Source organism: Pyrgilauda ruficollis, unplaced genomic scaffold, assembly GCF_017590135.1.
Source record: "Pyrgilauda ruficollis isolate IOZ18807 unplaced genomic scaffold, ASM1759013v1 scaffold30, whole genome shotgun sequence".
NCBI classification, from domain to species: Eukaryota; Metazoa; Chordata; class Aves; order Passeriformes; family Passeridae; genus Pyrgilauda; species Pyrgilauda ruficollis.
Window position 1 is genome coordinate 5,156,185 of NW_024524378.1, and position 24,562 is coordinate 5,180,746.

Below are 24,562 nucleotides of genomic sequence, written 5' to 3' on the forward strand. Positions count from 1 at the left end.
GCCGCTGCCGGCTGAGGGCACGTGGGCGGACAGCGGCTTCCCTGGTGCGGGGAGCAGCAGGAGGAGGAGGAGGAGGAGGAAGGGGTGGACGCGGCCCCGGCGAGCGGGCAGCGGGCGGGCGCCCCGCTCCCGGCCAGCAGCGCCGCCAAGCCCGCGGGACACAAGCGGGGCTCCGGGGCGTCTCGACGGGGCGCCGAGACGAAGCGTGGGCAAGGCCGGCGGGCAGGGAGCTGCGGCCGCAGGAAGGGGCTGGAGAGCAGAGCTGACAGCGAGGAGAGGGGCCTGGCAGGCCTCGGAGTCTGCGGCGAGCGGGGGAGGTGTGGGAGCGAAGGGACGGGGCGGGAAGAGAGGAGAGAAAGAGAGAGAAACACAAAGTGAGCATCACCGAGGGGGCAGGCGGGGGCCCAGCACACCCAGCAGAGCTCCACAGTGCTAAGATGAGGGTTGGAGTGCTGGCAGCCGTAAGCCCACACCCTGCTGCCCTCGAGCCACCCTTGCCCCTACGTACACGCAGTCTTTTTAACTTTCCTAAGCTGGTCCTTCAGGTCAGGGCTGGAGGACAGCTCTCAGTGCCCATTGGGGTTCGGGTCTGGCCATAGTGCCAGAGGAGCACCGGAACGAGTTTTGCCACTTACAACCTACACCCAAAGAACAGCTCCCAAAAAAATCCCCACCCGAAAAGCCCACCGCAGACGACGGCCGGAGCTGCGGCGGGGAGCGGAATAGAAGCATTGCCTCCCGGACCTGTCCAGGGTCCTGAACCCGCCCCGCCGCCCGCGGGGAGCTCGGCGGGCCCGCCCTGATCTGCGAGCGTCAGGGTGGCGAGACCTTGCCCTTCCTTGCTGAGTGCCATTGTCCTGCAGAGAAGGAGCCATCTTGATGGAGCATGGGCCCTGAGCAGGAACGGACAAAAATCACTGTTCTGCTTCCCTTTTCTCTAGCAATGATTTCTACCTGTTTTTGTTTGGGATTTCATGATTTCATCAAGGTTTAGACTGTCCCAAAACGTTGTCCCTATTTCTGGCCTACAACCAGACATCAAAGAGACAGAGAGGAACTGAAGTCTACACAGTGTGTGAAGAAAGCCCTTCCCACCGCGATGGTGCTGCCCTTGAAGGCCAAAGGCACTGCTACAGCAATGGGAGAACACGACTGTGGTGCCATTGATGCCAGGGAAGGCACTTGCCAGAGCTGAAACCAGCAGAGAAAGCTGCCATTCCTACACAGAAGGAGAGCTTGCTGTTGCTTAGCAGCAGAGAGTTCCCCTAGGTCTGTTTGGAGAGGTGAACTATGGCAGAAACTGGACAATGTTCCCAGGAGAGCAGAAAAAATAGAAAAGTTCATTCCCACCCCAAAACCCCACTCAGTATTCCCTCTGCCCAGTGGCAAGGAGCCCTTCTGCGGAGCTCTGCCCTTTTGGTTGTGGCAGAAAGCATAGAACTGATGTTGAACAGATTTCTGTGCCAAACTAAAATTGCCAAGGCCCAGACAGGACCTATGGAGATATTATAGGTTTGACAGGTAGGATTAAATGACACTGCCTTGTTCCTTGGCAGAGAAAAGGGAACAAAGTCTCAGTTAGTGTACTAAGGTGGTTGTTTATGTGGCTTAAGACCAAGCTCAAAACACCAGTTAACACCACTGGCCTTTGAATTCAGCTCTTGGTCACTCTACCAGGACAGGCAGTCATTTCTCAGACTGGTGAGTAAACGTGACTCCCCTAAGACCTCTCTACACTATGGTCCCAGGTGGCATCCTAAATATCAGCAGGAATGCTTGATCAAGTTCAGGTTTAAAGTGCTGGAAGGATGTAAACCCTTTGGAAGGTATGTTCTTGCTCCATCATCCTTTCCATTTGTCTCAGGACAGTCATGACCTGTTGTTCCTACCAACAGGCAGCGGGTTTGGAATGAAGTGATCTTTAAGGTCCCTTCCAACCCAAACCATTCCATGGTTCTAGCTGACATCTTATTAAAGAAGGCCATATAGTTTTTTTCAGAATTCATGATGCATAGTGATGGTGGATAGTATAAAAAACTGTATAAAAATATGGTATTTATGCTCCCTAGCATAAACAGTGTTAGATAAAGAAAGACACCTAAGCTAACTATCTTCCAGTGATTGGGGTTTGCAGGCAACTCTGTCTTGCTTGGTAGGCAGGTACCTCTGCATCACTGCATGTGTACACAGCCACATCCTGAAACAGCTGAACGGTGTGGCAGCAAAAAGTCCTCACAAAATTGTTAATGTAGTCATCTTCTCCTCCTTTCCCCGTGAATGATGGATGCAGGCTGGTGTCCAGCTGCACAAGACAGAACTGCATAAACAAGGGCTTGGACTTTGATGAAACGGGGCTTAGAATTGAGAGAGCTGAGTGACCCAGACTGGAACCCTTTCTCTCCCTAAAGGAATGTGAGTATGCATTTCTCATGCATGAAAGAAAATTCCCTCAGTCATCAGAGCAGCTTCCTCTGCACGTGTCTCTGTGACCTTACTCTTGGTCCCCTCTACTGCTCTACTTTGTTCAGGTTAAATCAGCTTCACTGGGACAGAGGCAAAGCAAAATGTCAATCTAGCAAGGCTCAGGAGTATTTGACCTTGCACTTATTTCTGTTTCAAAACATAAGTTATGGAAAATTGAAAGCTTACATGTGAGCTGTGCATTCAATATAATTGTCCCATATAGTGGCACCTTTTTTCTGTAACATACATGGTAAATAATAGATCAGGAGATCTGGTTTCAATATTGGTTTTATCTACCAGTATATCAGGCATTAGAAAACCCACCTCCACCCTTTACTTGACTTTTCTGAATATTACACATTAGACTCATAAGCTTCTGATAAACTTTTAGGAGGAGATTCTATCCCACATGCAGTAGTTTGTTTTTTTTTTAAGTCAGAAAGGGATGGCTTTATATGAGGGTACCTCTGATATTTAACATTGTGTCTTTGGATGTTTCTTAGACTCCATTCTCCCTCTTTCTGCAAACTTGTCCAGGTAACACGTTTTCTTAATTTTGTCTTTGTGGAAATGAAGAAATCTGTTATTGTTCATATATATATATATATATATATATATATATATATATATATATTAACTTTCATGGCACCATTTTCTTTTTTCTTTTTAATTTGTTCTCATTGTTCAGAACAGGTGATAAGAAAGATAATACAGAACATGTATCTGTATTTTAATGACACTGTATTCCAACACTCTTGCAGTCACACGTCAGTGGGTGACATAATGCACACACCAGCTCTTTTGGGGCCTGTTTGCCTTTAAGGTGTGAGGGCTGATTGCTGTCTCATACCTGAACTTCTGCTCCCTGCCCAAGGAGAGGTCATACACATTTCTATGGCAGCTTTTGTGTCCTAGTCTATTTCAGTGTTTCCTGCTCCCTTAAATTGTTAAAAAGAGAGTTTCTAGACCACTGAATGGAGCTGATTCATAGTGAATTAGGGAGCAATTCAAACAGAGAGTAAGAAGCCATTTTTTACCTTTTTCATTGACATTAAAGTGCACTTGTTACAAATCGTTTTGAAGACTGATAGGTTTTCTGGGAAAGGAGATATTTTCAGCAGGAGAATGAGTTTCCAGGGACTTCAGCTGAACTTCAATTTTTTTACGTATCAGCAGTATTCTAGTATTTGCTTTCCCTTACCCCTTAATAAAAATTAAAAATGTAAAAAAAAAAAAAAAAAAAAAAAAAGATGTATTATTTAAATAACCCTATTTTGAAGTGAACATAATACCAATGATATTATGGGAAGCAGCTTTGCTGAACTCTTAAATATTTGTGTTTTTTCAACATCAGTTTCTTACAGGTGTAAGCCACTTTTCTTTATGGATCTATCAGTAGATGGTTTCAAATAGGAAATGTAGGTTCAAAGTTGATGAGAGGAAGAATAAACTGGCATCTTCAAACATGTAAAAACAACTATAGACTAGTATGGTCCCACAGAGCATTAGCTAAATTGTCTCCTCCATGCAGAGATGCCTGTTAGTATTAATTTTTCAAAAACATTGATAGTGGTGTGTTAATTAATCAGTAGAATTTACTTTGTGTGAGCCAAAGTGTGAAAGCCCAATTGTCATGTCATTCATGCAGTCACAGGGTGCCTCTTAGTCTTATTCTGGAGGATTAGATTTCCTCAAGATCTGATGCTAAAACCTGTCATTGCATTACATTAGGGCTTGAAAGGTTATCAGAATGGTGATTTAGATCTCAGTGTAGTCAGAATTTTTTGCAGCTGGTGGCTCTGCTTAGTGCTTTGATAATTATTTCATCACTGTAAGGTCATTTTCTAGGGTGATGTATTTTCTCAGGGTTGTCCAGTCCCATATGTATGTTCTGACAAAACCCTTAGTTTCAGTATTTATATCAGTCAGTGTCTGCTCCAAAGCTGCAGGAAGCCTCTGCTGTCTCTGCTCACAACTCTGCTTCTTTTCTACTCCTACATATCACATCTTTATTACTTCTAAGGCAGAGGAAACTTAAAGAGAAATAACATTTGAGATGGAATTCAATATTAGAGCTAAGGATATATTCTCCAGTAATACTGAATTGGCACTGAATGCTGGGTTTCAGAGTGTCAGAGTACAGCTCAGTGCTGGTTCTACTCCCCATTCTGGCCCAGTCCAGCTGATGGGTGTGGGCTCTGTGGGGTTTGTGAGCCCTTGGACAGCCCTTGGCCTGCTCTGTGGCCCAACTCATGCTTAAAATCCTTTGTGATGCAGAGTTTCTAGCAGATTTACAGACTACATAGGAATGTGGTGGCTTGGGCAGAGAAGGTCTAATTAGAAACTGCAATGTGATACACACAAAAATGAAATCTTTGCTGAAGTGCAAGTGCACTAAGAAACTCTGTCATTCATTTAATTTGTCATGTTTGGCAGATTGAATCTTCACAATATTCTCTGATCCTCTCTCTTGATGTATGGCATTAAATAATTAAAAATAGAATGTGAACCAAAATGCATACCTTTTGTTTTAAACCATGAGGTTAACGTACATCTCTAATTCCATCCTCCATTTTTTTCCCCCATAAACCTTTGAATTATTTGGAATAATTGAAAACCCTTACAGGTATGGCTTGATTTAAAAAGAAATATCTCTTCTATCACGACCATGTTCTGTTAGTGTGTGTGCCAGCGACATGATAGACCCTGTAGGAAGGCTCTGGTCAAAATGTTGATCAGAAAGAGATTTGCTTCTGCATACTAAAATTGTGAGTTTCCAGATGATGGAGGAAGCGGCTCAGGGATGCTCATTACAAGCTTCCAGAAGGTGTCACTGTGCACCTACACATGGGGAACCTCAACATTTAAGGATTAGTGCCAAAGCATTATTCCTCCTTGTGCTATTAGGGCTCCTCTTCTCTGCCCATTTGGAAATTAAATGATCGATTGGAGAACAATATTTCTCTTTTTTCATGATAGAAAAAGTCAAAATATCTCCATGGTATCACTGTCACTCAAGAGGTACCTATCCAACCGTGACCTGCAGAAGTATCTCTGATATTCTGGGTCACACATAACCTAATTATTACACAAGATTCTTACTTGCAAGGTAATAAATATAATTAAATTAAAGAAGAAATCAAAGCTGCCATGAATGCATTTTTTAGGTCTTATAGAGCAGTTTGTAGTTATGTTCCAGAGCTGATTCAGACAGGAAGATTAATGGGGCAATTTGCAACCAGTGTCCCTGAACAGATCGAGGTTTCAGAGTCTTTGAGTAGTTCAAAGAGAGTCTGAAAGCCTGGTTGCACAAGGTGGCTTCACTGTAACATTCCAGCTTGACAAGATTTCTGAGGAAGACACTGTGATTTTTGCCATTAATTTTCATCAGGTTTTGAACCTCATAAAATATGGATCAATTGGAAAATTATGCAGCCATGTTAAAAGACTGATGGGAGAAAATATAATGCACTTGTAGGACTAGTGGTGGAGAAGATGAAAGGAGAAATACACTATAATTCCTTTCAAAAAGAAGAGCAAAAGAATAAAGAGCAGGCAATGAGAGACTGCTGAAGAGTATGAGGTTAAAGGGCAGTATCAATGAGAATGTTGCAGGCTGGTGCTGCACAAAGACAAAACTCTGTACTTGACTCATTGTAAACTAGATTGAGCTGGTGCCCAGGAGTATTCATCCAGCATCTAAAAAAGACATATGAATGATGATGAGAGGAAAATGAGCTGATTTGATAAGAATAACAGTGAGAAGAAGCTGTGAACATATTTTGAGAAAGGGAAGACTTCAGGTGTTATTTATCCCAGTGTACTGATTTATGAGTGGTACCAAACAAATACTCCTTTAAAGAGGTCAGGTTATCCCTGTTATGCAGAAGTGAATATGCCTGTGGAAGTGAGTAGAAAGCCCTGGAGTTTCCTTGAACAATCTCTCATTAACATTTATTTCAGAGATGTCTTATGTGATTTTGCCCCTATAGGAGTATCTGCCTAGATTAGAGAGACTGTAATTACAGAGAGCCGAAGTCACTGGCTGAATGTTGTGCTTGCTTTAGGCTTGAAGCAGCATCACAAATGGTATCAGTTCCCAGGCCTCCCACCACAGATACTGAGTTACAAGTTAGACAGAGAATCTCAAGTAGGCAAAGGAATAAAGAAATAAACAAAAGACTCCAAACAAACACAACCCCAACAAATGTGCCAATAAAAACAATAACAAAAAACCCCAACAAAAAAACAACTCAGAGTTACTGAGCTTTTGAGGGAGGCACTTGATGTGTTCCTGTGAAACCACATTTCTCTTGTTTCATGTACAGAGAGGCTGACCCTCCATTCTGCAGGCTGGGATTTTCCTCTGGCTTCTCCAGGGCTGTCTATCATGTTTCCCTGCACTGCAGTTTGCTTTGGACTCTAGAATTGTCCTGGGAGAGCGCCACTCCTAATGGATAGAATTTTGGACATTCCTATTTTTGTGTCCCATCTTTGTGCATCACTGTTCAAATCAACTCACTGACAAGGCCACACTTGAAGCATGTTTCCCTCCGTTACACTACTGCTTTTAAAGACCATGTTCTCATCCTGGGCAGACAAAATGTTTCTTCCAACCTCTTTTCTGCAGTTCATTTCAACCATACCTCCTGACCAAACACGGATAATACAAAGTGGGACTGAAATTGTCCTGTCTGCAATAGCCTAACCTCTTCCTCTCTTCTGTAACACCTCTAACTTATTTTTCCTGATGATTTGGAAAGGTTGGTAGGAACCTGCTTAAAGTGTGCCTGTTTAGAACCCAGAGGGATAAATGAAAGAGCATAGTTTCTTTGTGAGTCTGAAAGAGTTTTATAACCAGAGCATGCCACTGTTTTCCAGGTAAGACACTATTCTTGTATTGAAATGAAGCACAGGAATTTAACGGCACAGAGTCTGTATGAACAGAACAAATGCAATGCAGCGAGAAAGACTAGTCTGTCATCAAAATCCGAATCAAACAATTCCGTGAACATTAGGTTATGCTAGTTGGAAGAAGTGTCCTTGGCTTTTAAGGGCTGTGACTCACTTTGTCAGTCTTATGACTGGAAAATTATTCCATGCCATACCATTCAGAAGATCTGGATGAAAACTGAGAAACACTATTTAACCCTCTTATTTAGAGCCCATATTAAATATGAATGCTATACATGTCCTGTGCATTACCATGCAGAATTCTGGGTAATGTAAATCAGTAAATGGAGCAAGAATTTTTAAATGAAAAAACAGGACAAGGGGTCAGAGAGGAGCAACTCAGCAGCTTCTCCAGCACAGTCTGAGCACCTCTGCAAATCTGAGCATGAGTTCCAAGTACCAAAAGATACAAAGGGTGTAAGTGCCAAAGCTCATCTGGGATGCTAAACTACAGCATTAGCAAGGAATCCCTTAAAGGAGATTTTCTTCCCCAAAGACAATTGTCTCATAAGATTCTGTGTGTTTGAACAAATTGGTTTGGTAATAAAAAGAAAAGAGCATACATTTTACAAAATGAAGCACTTCAATGCAAGAAAATTAATACTTTAAAATATTATAATCTGTCTCTCATAATAAGTTGTTTTACCTTTGAAGAACAAATAATTGATCCTATTTTGGTCTAAGCCTGACCCACTGTTTTTGCTCTTAATTTGATTATTTTCAAAGGAAGCAGTGAAGTCAACAGAACAGTGAGAACTGTTTTCTTTTTTACTTAGTCCTAAAGTAAATCACACAAAATGTCACAGGAAAAAATCACAGCTACTTCCTGAAATTAAGCTATGTTCACAACTGGAACCAAATAAATAACAAAACAAATTTGAGCCTTTCCCCTTTTTCTGTATGAGTTCCTCAGCATAGACCTGACATCTCTAGGCTCCTGAAAATAATGTAATCTTTCTTGTGAGAGTAATTAAGTGCTTGGTACAGTGATCCAGAAAAAATGATGTGACATTTTGTGAGACAATCAGCTGCTGCTTGGCAGGCATCATTGGGCAGCTCCTGATTTATTTTAGCCTGCTCTCACCTTTAAGAGTTGATACAGTATTTTAGATTGCATTTACTTTGAGACTGACACTAAATGTATAATATTGAAGGCAATTAGCTTCCTGAGCTGTTTCCAGCCACGCAAAGTGGTAGGATAAATATCTGTTAGCTTAAAGATCTCAACATCTAAATTCCTGAAAGTTTTGGAATTAGCATTAGGACAGGAAGGGGCTTTGGGAAAGGCCAAGCCTTCTGAGACACCCAGAACTGTCAGTAAGCAGGCACAGACTGTTGCAAGCCAGGCTTCACCAGTTCACCTGCTCACAGATCCTTGCCATTTCCCCAAGTAAGTTCTTCAGCCCATGTTTTGGATGAGTCTGATGGAAAAATAATGTTCTGCCTGTTTCACTTTTAAATTTTAGTGCTTGTGAAGAAATAGACAATTACTTACATTGTACATAAACAAGGTCTTTTCATCCCCTCTGTGGTCTCTGGGAGAAGAGTGATGGTCTCCCTTGCATTTCCTGGCTTGGCATGGCTTTGGCTTTGACCTTCCCAGAAGGATGCACTTAACTTTCAGCTAGCAACATGAAGCTTGGCTTTGAAAGTAATGTATTTGTGATAGGATTCTGATCTCTTTTTGCATCTCTTTTTTGACTGAATATGCCTTATGAAAAGACACAAATAAATGGAAGTAAAAAACAGTCCTGTTATTGCACAGAAGGGGCTAATGTAGGACTGAGTAAGTATTAAGAGGCTTGAAATAAACATCTATTTTTCTGTGGAGTCTTTGAAATTTTTGTGGAAAGAAATTACTGTGAAAAAGCATGTGTGGAAATCATGATTTTTGTGTCTTTGCATCACTCATGAGAAATACATCTTGGGTAGCATGCATTGTATACAAACAGGCAAGGAGAAGGAGTAAATTACTCTTCATGCTCACAGTATACACAGCAAGGAGTAATGAATTTAAACAGGGATATTTAGGCTGATCCTAGTAGCAAATGTCAGATGACACTTTCAAACTCTGACCCAGAACTGCCTATAATAATCTTAGATCACAGAATGAGTTGGGTTGGAAGAGACCTTAAAAATAATGTATTTCCAACCTCCCATACCTTATGAATGGGACATCTGCCACTAGACCAAGTTTATTAGAGCTTCATCCAGCCTGGCCTTGAATGCTTCCAGAGATGGGGCATCCACACCTCTCTAGGCAACCTGCTTCAGTGCCTCACCACCCTCACAGTCAAGAATTTCTTCTTTGTATCTAATTGAAACCTCCACTCTTTCAGTTTCAGCCCATTTCCCCTTGTCCTGTCATTCCATACCCTTGTAAAAAGTCCCTCTCCAGCTTTCTTGTGGGCTCCTTTTAGGTACTGGAAGTCAGCACTAAGATCTCCCTGGAACCCATTTTTCTCCAGGCAGGACAACCCAAACTCTCTCAGCCTGTTTTTGCAGGAGAGCTGTTCTAGCCTCTGATTACCATGATACTGCACCCCACACCATTCTGCTGGTCACTGGAACGATTTGCTGATCTGGTACTTCAGGATTCCTATGGCACTCAGAAATCCCTGAGAAATACAAGCTGAAAAAACCCCATACACCGATTCCTCTTTCAATTAGAAATGAGGTGTATTGGAAAGAAATCAGAGTACAATGGGAATGCTATGCTCAGGTGATCCCTAACACATCATGGCATGGAGGCTGAACTTCAAATCACAGCAACACCAATTGCATAATGCTGGGCTGCTGATGCAGAAAGGTACATCATTTTAATTTTGTATTTCACCAAAAGTCATTTACTTTCATCAGGTTTGACTGTGAGAGGTATATCATGGAGTAAAGGTAAATTTCTTCTGACTCCCAGACACCCAAACTAGATGCCTTTTTAAGAAAGTCTCTGTGGTCTTCCAGAGAAATGTTGCTTTTCCCAGGGTCCTTTATCTAAATTGTTAATTCTTGCTGGTGAATGGATACAGTAAATTAATGTATTTGTAAACCTGATGCTATCCATATCTCAAATGAGTTGATCTAGATTTAGGCAGAGTAGGTTATTTATTAATCAGCATGACATTTTGTTCCACTTAAAGAAGGTCACTGTAAATTAATAAAAACAATCTCTGTAATTCAGGTCAGTGTAGGATTGTTTTGCTGAAAAATGTCCAGAACTAGTGTAAAAGCACTTTGCCTTTTGGTTTTCATATTCATTAAATTCTTTCTGACAGTAATATCTTAATTAGCCCAGGAATCTGCATTTTGCCCATTTCAAAGGTGCATATGTGAAAAGGAAGCTTTAGGCCTATTTCAAGAGTAAAATATGTAAATCACTAAATTAGAAAAACACATTATTGCAAATTAGTACAAATTATCTATGAGGACTAGAAAATTTGCACACCATTTATATGCAAGTAGTCTACCCATTAATGTGTAGTACATTATTATTTTAACAACTTTTACAAAAGAATGCCCTCTGATTGCTGTCTATGCAGCTATTATTGGCTCATAGACAATGCTGAGCAATACAGCCAGCTAGTCTCTGAAAAATGTTTCTGGATGCAAAAAGAAAAAAAAAAGAATTTATGAATTAAAAATATTATTATGCCATGTAATTACAGAACAGTTTAAAAAGAAAGACTCTTTGAAGAGCTCTTTGTTTCACAGAATAGTTGAGATTGGAAGGGGGTCTCTGCATATTGTCTAGCTCTGTCTCCTGTTCCTCAGGCTTCCCAGATCTGTGCTGAGCAGGGTTTGGAGTGCTCTGAGGATAGAGATTTCAAAACCTCTCTAGGCAACTTGTCCCACCACCCCCACAGTAAAAGACCATAACTTTTTATGTCTGATAGAACAATTCTTGCTTAAGCCACATTAATTTGTTCTTACTTTCATGCTAAACATTAAAAGATAATGTTTTAAAAGGAGTTGTATGTAATACTTTGAACTGCCTGGCGCAGACTATGGAGGAAATGTGGGAAGAAAAGCCCAAACCCCACATTAAAGATTTCTGCAAGGCTGTGCAGGGGTAGCCAGCAAGCAGTGAAAATGATTCCCATGCACTGACAGAAGAGAAGCCAGCGGCTCACTGCATGTCTTCCAAGGCTGGGTCTGCTGCAGGGTGCCCCATTCACAGCACACTGTGCTCCTCCACTGCCCCCAGCAGGACCCACAGAGCTGAATTGGCCTCTCCTGGTCAACTGTTCCCAGTTTATATACTGGGAATGTAATGTAATGGTATGGAATGTCCTTTTGGCCAGTTTGGGTCAGTTCTCCTGGCCCTGCTCCCTCCCAGTTTTTGTGCACCCACTCACCAACAGAACATTGCAAATGGAAAAGTCCTTGACTTAGGGCAAGCAGTGCTTCGCAACATCTAAAACTTCACTTTGTTAGTAAAGTTAGTCTCACACTGAATCCAAAACACAGCTCTGCATCAGTTACTTGGAAGAAAATGAAGTTTATCCCAGCTGAAACCAAGACAATACTGCAGGTCTCATAAAGGTTGATAGTCTGTAAAAATGTGCAGGAGTAGCCCTTTTTTAACTAGTGAAAGCACTTCAGGGACAAGATATACAATTGTTATAAAGGATACATGTCCAGCAAACTAAATTAACCACCAGAGAACACCACAGAGAGATAATGCTCTCCAGCTTGTCCTAGAAATAACTTTGCTTACCTTTAAAACTAAGTGCTTATGATTTTATTTTATTATCTTAGTCTATAACTATTTGGCAAAATACCCACTCTTTTCCCTATCAAACAGTATACTTTATCATCAAAGAAGTTGTAAGTATGACTAGCTGCTCATAACTTGGTGGTCCTAAATGCTCCATAATACTCCTATATTTTTCCCAGAATTCTGTCTCACTTTGAAACCTTGCTCCTGGACAAGATAGAGCGTCAAACATGTCTCAAATTTTACATCTGGTGTGTAAGAATAACTATTTTGGCATGGATGAAGAATGCTGGATGCATCTGAAAGGGGTTCAATCCCTAGTCATACAGTTTGCATCCCCTACCCATCTCAAACATGAGAGAATATGTGACTGTTCAAATATGTTTCAGTCCTGTTCAATTATGTTCAGTACAAGACCTGTTCAGAAGAACAGAAGTGTGTTCTTGGTTTGCTCTCAACACCCTCTGACAACCACAAGCTTGCAGACGCACAAATGCTACCGTGACTAAGTATGAAAAACATACTGCAAACATACTTGCTGGGGATTATATTGACTGAAAATGGTGAGTATATTTACCAATACCAGGGCTTTTCCTACTCTTACCAAAGATAAAGACAACATCTGACTTCAGAGGGACTGTTAAGAGCAGCAGCAATGACTGCCTGCACTCAGTAGCTGAAGACACTGGAGTACTTGGATAAAAGAAATGCAATTATTCAACCGGAATCAAAGTTTTGCAAATAGCTTTTATGATTTTTGACCTTTCTGGAATTGTTTATGAATAGATTCCTATTTTATCAAATACATTATGATTCACAGCATTTGCCAAATAATTTAGGTGAGCTATGCATGGTCATGAGTGACTTTCACATTACAAGCAGTCCATAGAATAATGTTGGACATCTCCAGGCCCAAAGGATTCCTGCAGAGCTAGATCAGCTAGACCAAGGAAGCCATACTTCCCTGGGGCTGCTCCTTCAGACAGCATGCTCAAGGCCATTTCCATTTCTGCCTGGTCCCCCATACAGAATTTAAATGGAGAGGACTTGGCAAGCAGGAAAGCCACGCTGGTATAACCAGGTGCCACGGTGCCTCAGCCTACAGGTTATTGTTCAAGGAGGATTCATCCTTGCTCTCTGTGTCTCCTTGGCACATACCTTCTCACTTAACACTATGCTGTTCTTCACCTCTCTGCTCCATGCCCTGTGGAGGAAAGGAAGCCCTTACATGTAAGGCAAATGTCAGCAGAAGCTGGAAAGGATTCTGCTTCAATCCCTAGCAAGAACAGGGCTGCCCACTCACAGAAGGTGAGCTGGAAGCAAAGGGATCCCACATCCCACTCCCACTACTTGAGCAAGGCAAACAGAACACAGAGACAAATTCAAGAAAGACCCAGATCATAAAAGTATCACAGCAAGGTGGAAGTCAACTCCTCAGATCAGATTTACGATCAGGTCCCACAACCACGAAGCAAGCCCACACTGAGAGGTGACAGCCAAGGTCAAGCAGGAAGTCAGCCCATGGTGGGAGGCCCCACCACATGGCTGTCACTTGGCTGCAGACCATCACTCCTTCAGGCTCAGCTCAAGGGAACAGGCTCTGTGGGCTAAACTTAAACAGAGCTGCTGGTCCATGGGTGAAGGTAGAGGCCCCAGCTGAGGCTGTCAGGGCCATGAGCACTTATTAATGCCCTCAGAGCCCTCACACTGCTTTCTTATCTGCACTTGCCTGGTCCCTTGCTGTCTGTAGGTGCATTATCTTGTAAACCCAACCAAATCTGGATACTCTATGCTTAGAAACCACAATTATGTTATAGAAGTGAAACAGGTTCTATCCAGGGGTAATCTGGACATGAACTAAAATGTGGCAGCTCTCTGGGGAACATTCTCACTCTCTTCTGAGGAAAGGATAGCAATGAGATCTGTGGAACAGGACTTTGGCTAAATTTTGTCCATAGGGGAAAGAAACTGTGATATATTTGAAACCTTGAACTATCTCCCTATGCAGTGCATCATATGATGCAAGGCATCATAATGTTTCAGGGGTGTTTTATTTTGTTTACTTGCAAAAAGCTCCTTGGGAGCACACATAATGTGTCTGTGTTAGCTCTGGGTCAACAAAGTCCTTGTATCTTTGTGTTGATAGCAGTAAAAAGCAGTTTATTCAGTTTTGCTTTTTAACACTTTTATAAATCAAGATGCAAACATGCCAGAAAAAGGTTTTTTAAGCAATGCAAATGGAGATAGAAACAAACAACTCATTGAGTTAATTTAAATGTCATGAAGAGAATTTAAAAGGTCTTTAAGCTTTGCCTACCACTTTTCAAAAATATTTCTCTTATAATTCAGTTTCTCTTTGAAAGCACATTTAAGAATAAATAAAACTAATTCAAGTGTTCCATTAAAATATTTAGGGTTGTTGTTGGGTTTTTTTGTTTGTTTTGGTTTTGTTTTTGGTTGTTTTTTTTTTTTAATTGAAAAATTTATTTGATATTTTGGTTTTTTTACCCTTTGGCATGTTGAATTAGATGCCAGCTTGTTCTCAGAAGCAGTCAAGAGAAGTATCAAATCCAAAATCTCATCTAAAGTGGAAGGGACCATGGGAATTAATGAGGACTGTGGAATCAGCCTGATCAAGGACCCTGTCAGTCACACAAATTACAGGTCTAAGAACATAATCTCTCTATAGCAACCTGTGTCATATATAGAAATGTTTTATCAAAAGAACCTGAACTTCCTGTACATTTCAATGTAACCAGGAGTTACTGAAAAAAAAAAAGTTTTAATGTGATGTCCTCAAGTCTGGAAGTGTAAGTGACAAACTGGTCTTGAACCTCACAAACCTGAAGTTATTTTCCTAAATACTACTAGGAAATCATGTAAACCCTCTGTGCAGTGGTGCCCCATCAGTAAAAGAGAAAGGCATTTCCCACCCATGTGAAGTAAAGCCTGCAGTTTATTTCAGTTCCCCAGCCTTAGTGCTATACACATTTCTAGATGGATAAGTTTTTTAACTTCCTACCACTAACACAATCCTAGTAGACTCATTAGCTACCAGTAACATTGCTTACATTACATATGTGAAAGGATCATTTGCTGATATGGTTTATGAATTTTTGGAGACATGGTCCCCCAGAGAATGTAGCCTCATACCTGAGCTTCCACATCACAGCAATTTAACTCAGCTGAGCTCAGAAAGTGGTTACAGAGCATCTCCTGGGCAGTCCCTGCAGGCTGTCTCTGCTACCAGGGATGAGAGCCACGCCAGTAGAGCTGCAGTATTTAGGAACAAAAGCACTGAACAAAGTAAATGGAACAGACAGCAAGCAGGAGAAAGGAAGCTGGCAGCAGTGCAGTTAAAGGAACTGTGGACAGTGGCTGGCTCTGAACATTCCAGTGGCATTTATGTCCCTCTACAGATAAATCCTTTGCAGAATAGAGAAATAATAAGTTATCCCCTGTGGGGTCACTGACTCAGTCCTGTGTACCATGTTCTCATAACCTCAGTAACAAACTACAAATTCAGGCAATATCCACAAAAGCAATCAGCAAGCAGAAGGGAACAATTCACCTACAGTGAATTAAAGGATGGCTAAATGAGAAATGACTGGGGATGTGAGTTATGAAGAACTCAGTATCTGGATTTCAGAAACTATGACTGTCAGTGGTTAACTTCAAGAGCCATTGGGTCTGTGAAAAAAACTCTTTTGCCTTCAACAGGGTCAAGAAGTCCCCAGGCTCATGTGCCAAATGGACAGAAACAGGCCAGAATAACAGGAATTTCTGAACAGAGTGTACTTTGTTCATTATCAGAAACAGTTTTCTGATATCAGCAAACCAGGCTGAGCATTTTCTTTCAGCAAAAGCAGAGAAAGTAATTTAGGATTTCTGATGAGTACATTCCTAGAATTCAAATGAAATGGCCTCTTAGAAATTGTTATACTTTGGCTAAGGAAATGGGATGGAGAGATCAATTCTAGCTTTAACATGAATATTTGTAAGGCAGATGTAGAATTGGGAATGGCTTCTTCCCCTGACTTTCACCAACCTAGATGCCTTAGCCCCTCTCTGTGCTGGCCTTAAGCCTGAAAAAAGAAAACCTTTTTGGTTCCAGGACTGCAGGACTTTGCTATCACATTCTTTCCCCTATCAATGGTGCACCATTTTGCCCCAAAGCTTTAATAAGATACAGTTTCTTGCATTTGTCTCTCTTGCTGTGCTGCATAGGATCACGCATAAATAAATAAATAATATCAGTTCACCCCTCAGGCAGCTTTCAGGCTTTTGACAAAATCTAGAAGATACATGACTGTTGTTTTTAATTAAGGAATACTCTATAGATTCACTAAAGAGGATTTATTGTAACTCCCTAGTAGAGTTCAGTATTATGCAGTTTGATTTCTTTGGCATATCATCTTCTGTCAATTACCAATAAAAATAATCTGACATAGTACCAGTAAAAATGGCAAAACTTTTCAGTGTCTAAGCACCATGAAACAAGATATTTTCCCTCACTCTTTTAGCAACAGATTAGCTTCACAAAATATGAATAATTTTTGTTAGATGGATGTGTTTATTGTATTCTTTGAAAGCAGACACTTAGTGGGAAGGCAGATCACCACCTCCTTTGTCATTGTGGTTGCAACATGCTGAGGAATAGAGGGCAGGGGATGAGGCTCAGGGAAAAGGAAAACTGCATGAATAGTGATGTCTTGGTGATAAACAACCTATAGATGTTGTTCATGACAGTAATATTTTCTTTCTCCTCTTTTCCAGATACACCATTTCACCCCCTTCCACAGGACATTTGTATAACTAATCCTGCATTTTTTTTCTTACCTTGAAAATCCATTGTGCAGCTTTAATATCTGCTTCATCTTCATTTTGGAGGTTCTCCTTTGCCTGACAGTTGTCTGCATGGTAGCTGTGAGTCCTGAAGTAGAGCACAACTTGCCTCCACATCAAGAAATAAAAAGGCTGTTCCTGAATCAAATTTTACAATGTCCTTTTTCGGAAAAGCACCACTTATATTTAATGATGAAATTAAACCAAATCCCAGACATTGGGCTGAATGGCAACAACATAGAGATTGCTTGTCCTTACACTGATGGACAAATGTCCAGGCCTCTTGCAGCTTGCCAGTTCTTCCTGCAGCCTGGAGGAGTTCTGGAGACAAACAGGATTATCTGCCCTCAGATATCTGCAGTGTCTCATCCCTTCAGCATGTGCCAGCTTAGAGATTAGATTTACAACTTTGTAGGTTTTAGTAAATTGCAAAGGAGAAAGACAAGCACAGACTGGTTGAACATGCCAGAGAAACAAGCTGTAACAACCATGAGACACTTTTTATCACCTCAGAATGAATGTATTTAATTTACAACTTGAAAGAAGAAGGAACCCAGCACACAGTTGGACTCTGCAGGCAGCACCAAAAGGAGATGTCTGTCTTAGGTCAGTGGTACCTGCCAATCACATGTTTTTCCTCATTGGCTGAACAGATGGCCTGCTGCTAATCCTTGCAGCACCAGTGAAAACAGCACATGAGCTGCAGCCATGTCGCAGGATAGAGACACACTAAATATAAGGACTATGGTTCCAGGTGGGTTATTAATAGATTATTTCTCCTAGCTGTATAGAGGGCTGCCAGATTTTTGCCAACACCCACTTGCTATTGTTTACATCTTTTTTTTCAAACTAAAAAGTATGTCTAACCCAACAGGTTTTTTTCTACCAAGAGTCCAAAGTTTTGACGATTCAGCATTGGAGATACAAGGTAGATATAACACATCTGCCACACAGCATTTCATATGAGAAGAGCTGCTGTGGTCACACTTCTGTCCTCTTTTCAGAGAAATCTAGTAAATGCTGAGGAGAAAAACTAAGAATAATGAGGCTTGACAATGGCACTAGAAGTCATTGTACAGTAAACGCTGTTACAGAGAGCTGTAACATAAGCTCCAGTAATAAGTTGACTTTGTCAGAGTTGCTGCTGAGGCTTAGGAAAACAGAGGGGGTTTTTTTTATTTTTTTTTTTTTTCTTTTTCCTGTTCTCTAACCAGGCTTACCATCAGCAGCACTGGGTATCTCAGCATTTCCTTTTTTCTCCAAAAAGCTGCTGTTCTGTCTTTACCTTTTTCTGACAGGATGAAGGAGAAGAACACTCCTTCTACACTTCCAGGTGTACAGACCTTGTACAGACAAAAGCTGTTGGCACAAAGCAACAGAGACTGATGATGAAAGTAGGAGATTGAAAGTAGGAGATACTGTAGGCTCAAGGAGTGGCTGGAGACTCTTCAGCTTTCAACAGAGAAGGGAATGTACATGAGACAGAGACACGTCTCCCTAAAGTAATACTATTTTAACCCCAGATGCAATATTTCTCAAGGCTACAAACACTACTGCACAGCCCTTTCTATTCCTGTTTTTGCATAGCACTTCACTTCCCATTTTCTGGCACTACAGCATTGTTCCATTATACCAGGGAGAAAAAATAGAAGGGTATTTATTACAATAACATATTAGTTTATATTTCTGTCAAAAAGACCACTCCTATTGCACATAAGTGATGTGTGCTTCCTTCACTGAGCTTGTAAAACCTAATTTTCAAGAGGTGGTGGAGCAATCAGAAGGTTGCCTGTTATAACATATGCACAACTGTGGCATATTAGCTTTGTCAGATCCTTTGGGCCAGAATCAGATTAATTTAAAAGAAAAATGATCCAAGTGATCTATGATCTATCAAATGATCTATAACCTAGAAGTCAGACAAATCTATATTGGCTGCAGGAAGCAGGCTTTACTTGTTAAAAAGAACACTCACAAAATAATGTTTTCCCACCATGACACACACAATAAAATGAAGATAAAACAAGAGGAGAAAACAAAGACAGATGAAGCAGTAAAAATCCAGTTCACAATGGGCCAATCTTGCTATAATTCCTCAGGACAAACATCTAATGAAGTATTCCACATCTTCTCATATTGAAAAATCACTTCTGTTTCCATGCAAGGAGGTCTCTTCAATGAGGCCTCTTCAACCCTCCACAATTAGACAGGAGAGGAAAAAAATTACTTGATCGTTTTGTGAATTAGAGAAGTGTGCTCACTTTCTTAACCTTCTAAGCATGTTTTGCTTGGATAAACTTTCAAAGCATTTTCTTCTATACATGTTAAATACTTGTGCAGACATGCAGGAGCCAGGTGACATACAGAATGCTGAAAGGTTAAATGGCAGGTGTGCAAAACACTTCTGTAATTTGGAGAATATGTGATAGACAATGATACATTGTTCTTATTACAAGAAAGAAAGAACAGAAAAACACTCTCACGATCCAGCTGTCTGTAGTTTTACTGTGAGGATGACTCATCTGCATTAATTTTCTAGTATTAAACTATTGAACATTCTTATTCTTTGTGATCCAGGAAACTGATGACTTTTTTTCTTGCATGCTGATGTGCTTTTCACTTTTCACTCTGTTTCACACATCAATAAAGTCATCTAAACATAGCAACTTCAAGTGACGCTGCATTGCCGGAAGTTAATGGACAAGCACTGATGTGACCAAAAATAGCTAAATGAGAATTGTTTTGCACACCTGACTCCTAAAGGATAGATGGTTGCCAAAAAATAGGCACACAGCACTTTTACAGTCATTACCTTCAGCAAGATCCAGAGAATCAACCAGCATAAATAAAGCACCATGGGATGCTCCAGGCTGATGACACAGCATGGGATTGTACTGGTTGCTGAGAATTGCCTTTTGCTGTCATAGTGGTGACAGGCACACAAGACAGGCTCCTGTAAAAACTTTACAATTCTTTCCTTTCTCAAAGCTTTCCCTTGCAATACAATGAAGTTCCTTCACACAGAGAGTGCCTCATGGAACTCACACGGGTGAAAATTTTCAGATGTGCCCAAGTGTTTGAAGATGGGGGATAAGAGCACATGTGAATCTTGGTAGCTTACCCACCACCCTCTGACAAGGTGGTCCACAATTCCACTGTGCACTTGTCAATGGAGTAACACTGTCACCAGCAAAGTTTCCACTACTTCCATATTGTGTAGTATATGTATAATTGTGTATGACACTCTTGTACATGTCCTTTCTCAAACACTTCTGAGTGTGCTGAACAGAACAGACTCCAACCAGATGCTTTTTGCAGTGTGTTGAAGATCCTTCTGTACCATGAAAAATGTTAATTTCTTCCTACCCTCTGCTGTATGTATCTCATTCAAGAGTTATGAATCAATGTCCAGACTTAACCTAGGAGAGTTGTTGGATGGAGTACCACCCCTTACACACCTTGTCTGTACACATGAAGAACCCTGCAGAGGTGTGAGACATGACTGTCCCATACAGAAATAGTAACCATGTTAATGTTTTGCCTTTATCCCATTGCATGGCATAGAACAACATGTGAATTATATATATATATACATTAAATATATTCAGGAACAATATATTGTTTGCAATCTTTAACATGGCACGTTGGGTTCACTATTCTGATTCCTCTACTAGAGATTCTATTACCTTGCCTGGCACAAATGTCATGCTTACTCTCATAGTTCCTTAAATACCCCTTAGAATCTGTGTTAAAAAAAAAAAAAATCACTAATATAATTATTTCTCGCCTCTTTGCATTTCTGCTAATTCAGCAGATGCATACTTTCAACCCGTATGCGTAACTCCAAGGTTACAGAAAAGTTATAGGGAAATATTTTTTACTGTAGCCTCTCAACAGCCTGGGAAATGAATAGTAAAACCAGACTGAAATTTATGATGAAGTCAACATGCCAAATTACACCTTTTAAAACTTTCCTACAGAAAAATTACTATGAAGCTGTAGTATCAAAATTTTGACTGCAAATAGCAATCCATCTTATTTTAGCCAGAGTCCAGGCTGAGTGGAAAGTGATAAACTCTTGCAAGTGGTGGAATTAGGCAAAAATCATCTGCTATAAAAAAAAAAAGGCCACTGACGACCTGATGCACATTCTGAACAAGAGATCACATTGGGCACCAAACTGAAATAATGAATTATTATTTTCTGCTTACAGTAAGGTACTGAAACAATACTGAAAGCAGGAACTAGAAGTGAGAGAACCATGACCCTGTGCATACCTGTACTCAGGTTCAGACAGAGTACTGTGGTACTCCTGAGTTAAGCCAAAAGTGCGCTAAAGGGCTGGGAGAAATATGCTGGGCAAAGAAGACTACAGCATTCTGGATGATTTCCTTGAAATAGGTGACCCCTGGCAGAAGAAATGCCTTTGCATGTCTAAGCAAGAATTCAGGACGTTACCCCACTAGACATAGGGGCACACATGCTGAAGAGCAACTCTGTTTGTGTCTTAAAACTGACAGCTGGAAATGCACACTAAGAGCTGCTGATCCAGCTTCCAAGGGTTTACTTGAACTTTTGGACTGAGCTTGGAAGGGTGAAGATGGAAGAATACCATATTTGGCCTAGGTAAGAGCATGCACAGTTCACCAGTGTTTTTAGTGCTGGGACAGTTTGGGGTTTGAGCAGAAGCATCACTGTGGACAATTGAGGCAGCTTCATGGAAGCAAAGCCTGATGTGCTAACTGGTAGCTTGTAGGATCACTGTACAGGCCTTTGAAGCCCTGCTGTGCTTTAACCCCAGCTGGAAAACAAGCACCATGGTGCTGCTTGCTCACCTTCCCCCATGGAATGGAGAGAAATGGAAGAGTAAAAGTAAGAAAACTCAAGGTTTGAGGTAAAAGACAGTTTAATAGGGAAAGCAAAAGCTGCTCATGCAAGCAAAGCAAAACAAGGGATTAATTCACCATTTCCCTTTGGCATGCAGGTGTTCAGCCATCCCCAGGAAAGTCGGGTTCCATCATGCATAGCAGGTACTTGGGAAGACAAACAGCATCACTCTGAATATCTCCCCTTATTTCACCTTCTGCCCCCAGCTCCATAAGCTGAGCACAATGCCATATGATGTGGGATACTCCCTTGGTCAGTTGGGGTCACCTGTCCTGGCTGTTTCTTGTCCAGACTCCTTGTGCACCCCCAGCCTTCTCAATGGTGGGGCGGAGGGAGGAGCAGAAGAAGCCTTGGTGCTGCGCAAGCCCTGCTCAGCAGCAATGAAAACATCCCTCTTTTCAGCACACATCAAATCACAGCCTCATGCCAGTCACTGTAAAGAGAACGAATTCAATCCCAGCCAAAACCAGCACATGCCCTCATTAAACAAGCTGCATTTTAAAAGCTTCAAGCCTTGTTCCGTTTATCTTGCAAGACCTTTGGCTTCTGTTTCTCTATAAAATGGGTAGAGCCATATGTACCATCATCAGTAACGTGATTTGAAATGACTGTGGAAAAGGTGAATATGTTTATTCCAGAGGCCCGATGCTAGGCACAAAAGGAGTGGCAAGTGAGATATGCCATAAACAGGCAGAGCAGAAGCAGGAAATACTGAATGCCACAGGACTGAAGTTACAAACACTTTTAAAAGAGGAACTGGTTAAAATAAGGCCAAATTCTAACTCTCAGCTATGAAGCAAAAATCAGATTCAAATAAACTTTCAAAGTAACAGATTTTTCAAAATTGTGTGGAGATTTATATGCTAGAGATCAGGAGCTGTGCCAGCATTTCTTATCACTGTGAGTAAGCAATGTGCAAGAACACAAATTTGCTAGATTAAATCTCCAAGTCCTACGTGTTTGGTAATCCACAGAATCACATTAATGGATGTATTTATTAGAGACTTGATGACACAGACTGTGCACAGGGCTTAGGGAGCTTTCAGCATAAAGACATGCAAATGCTGTCTGACAGTTTTTTTACTTAGACTGTAACAGCAGTTCTGGGATTTACGCTTGAAGAAACCAAGAGGGTGGTTTTTTTTTTTTGTGGTATGAAGGAAGACCCCTTTTAAAAGAAAAATTCTATGGAAGAAGTATGAATCAGTGGCACAGTGACAACTGAAGTCAACCCCCCTCCCCGCAACTATTGAGATACTGGCCAGGCATAATTTAAAGAACAGTGTAACCTCTAAATGGAAAATACAGAGACCCTAGAAAATTAAATTAGCAGTAGACCAGCTCTAAGCCAGCTCTACATTGGCTGTCTTGATCTGCTCACACAAAAACTCCCTGATTATTTTTGTTTTCTCCTTATCTGTCAGCAGAACGACTGTTCAGGATAATTTCTGGCCAGGAGCGGTATGTCTATGTGCTTCGGCTGGAAAACCTCACTCAGCAAATGAATGCACTGAGATTTTTTTTTTTCTCAGAAACACAGAAGTTTAAGCCCATAGCTTCTGAAACACTTGGGCTGTGGGGGTTCCAGTTGTCGGTTTCTCTAGGTCTGGATTGAAGGCACTTGAGATGGTATTTCATATTTGGACCCAAGTGTTTATTATTTTGTATCAGTAAAATAGTCTCACAACCATGAGTTCAGCAGTTTTTCATTAGAAGGCACAAAATGGCCAACAATCTCTTGTTACAAGGTCTTTTAAGACTAAACTATCTAATTAAGAACTGACACCTAGATTATTTTCCCTTTTAACCCAGTAACTGATCCCAAAGAGCCCACAATTAGGACTTTTCTGCCCAATTACAAAACATCACCCAAAGCTACGAAGAAGAAGGAAGAAGAAGCAGAACGACACCCTGTGCCCTCCATCTTGCTTCCGTCCACAACATACTAAAAATCCCAAAACCTAAATTTCTCACCAAATGATACACCTACACTACTCTCTGTAATTCCATTTCACACTTTTGTGGATTCTAGGTTGTCTTGAAGTCTAGGAAACTTTCTCCATGAATGAGGGTCACAGTCAGTGCTCCCCTGGGGGTCAGTGAATCCCAGAGCAGACAGAGAAATATTCCCAGTGCCATGGGCTTCCACACTGGGCCTTTAGGTTCAAGTGTCATTCCCGGCCAGACTGGCGCTGTCTCTGGAAAAGCAGAGCCATTTCTGCAAACAGCACGGGTGGGGACACGCTTCATCCTGTCTTCCCAGTCAGGGATCAGATCCCCTGTATAAGATCATACGCGTATACACGGGTCTTGCATGTGGGTCAGGGCAATCCCAGACACAAACACAGGCTGGGCAGAGAATGGACTGAGAGCAGCTCTGAGGAGAAGGCCTTGGGGCTGTTGGCTGACAAGAAGCTCAACATGACCCGGCAATGCGTCCTCACAGCCCAGAAAGCCAACCTGTCCCGGGCTGCATCCACGGCAGGGGCGTCGCAATCAGATGATCTGGAAGGTCCCTTCCAACCCAACCCATCCAAGGGCTCTGTGACATGTGTAGGTACATACAAACCTACATATTCATATTTATGCGCTCTAAATACGCGTATACAGTCACACCACCGACTGCGCGCAGGCGCGGGCGGGGTGGGATGTCCCTCGCAGGCCGCCGTCGCGCTCACGTGAGCGGCGTCACATGACGGC

General features: G+C 41.5%; 1 protein-coding gene across 1 annotated transcript in view; it reads right to left on the reverse strand.

Moving 5' to 3' along the window:
* RGS20 (regulator of G protein signaling 20) overlaps positions 1–17,092 on the reverse strand; it is a 33,904-nt gene extending 16,812 nt beyond the window's left edge. Inside the window, exons 1-2 of the mRNA XM_041473652.1 lie at positions 16,970–17,092; positions 12,666–12,668 (exon numbers count right to left, since the gene is read on the reverse strand). Of these exons, the coding sequence (XP_041329586.1) occupies positions 12,666–12,668; positions 16,970–17,092 (126 nt within the window). The remainder of the gene's footprint in view (positions 1–12,665; positions 12,669–16,969) is intronic.
* Between the last annotated feature and the right edge of the window lie 7,470 nt (positions 17,093–24,562).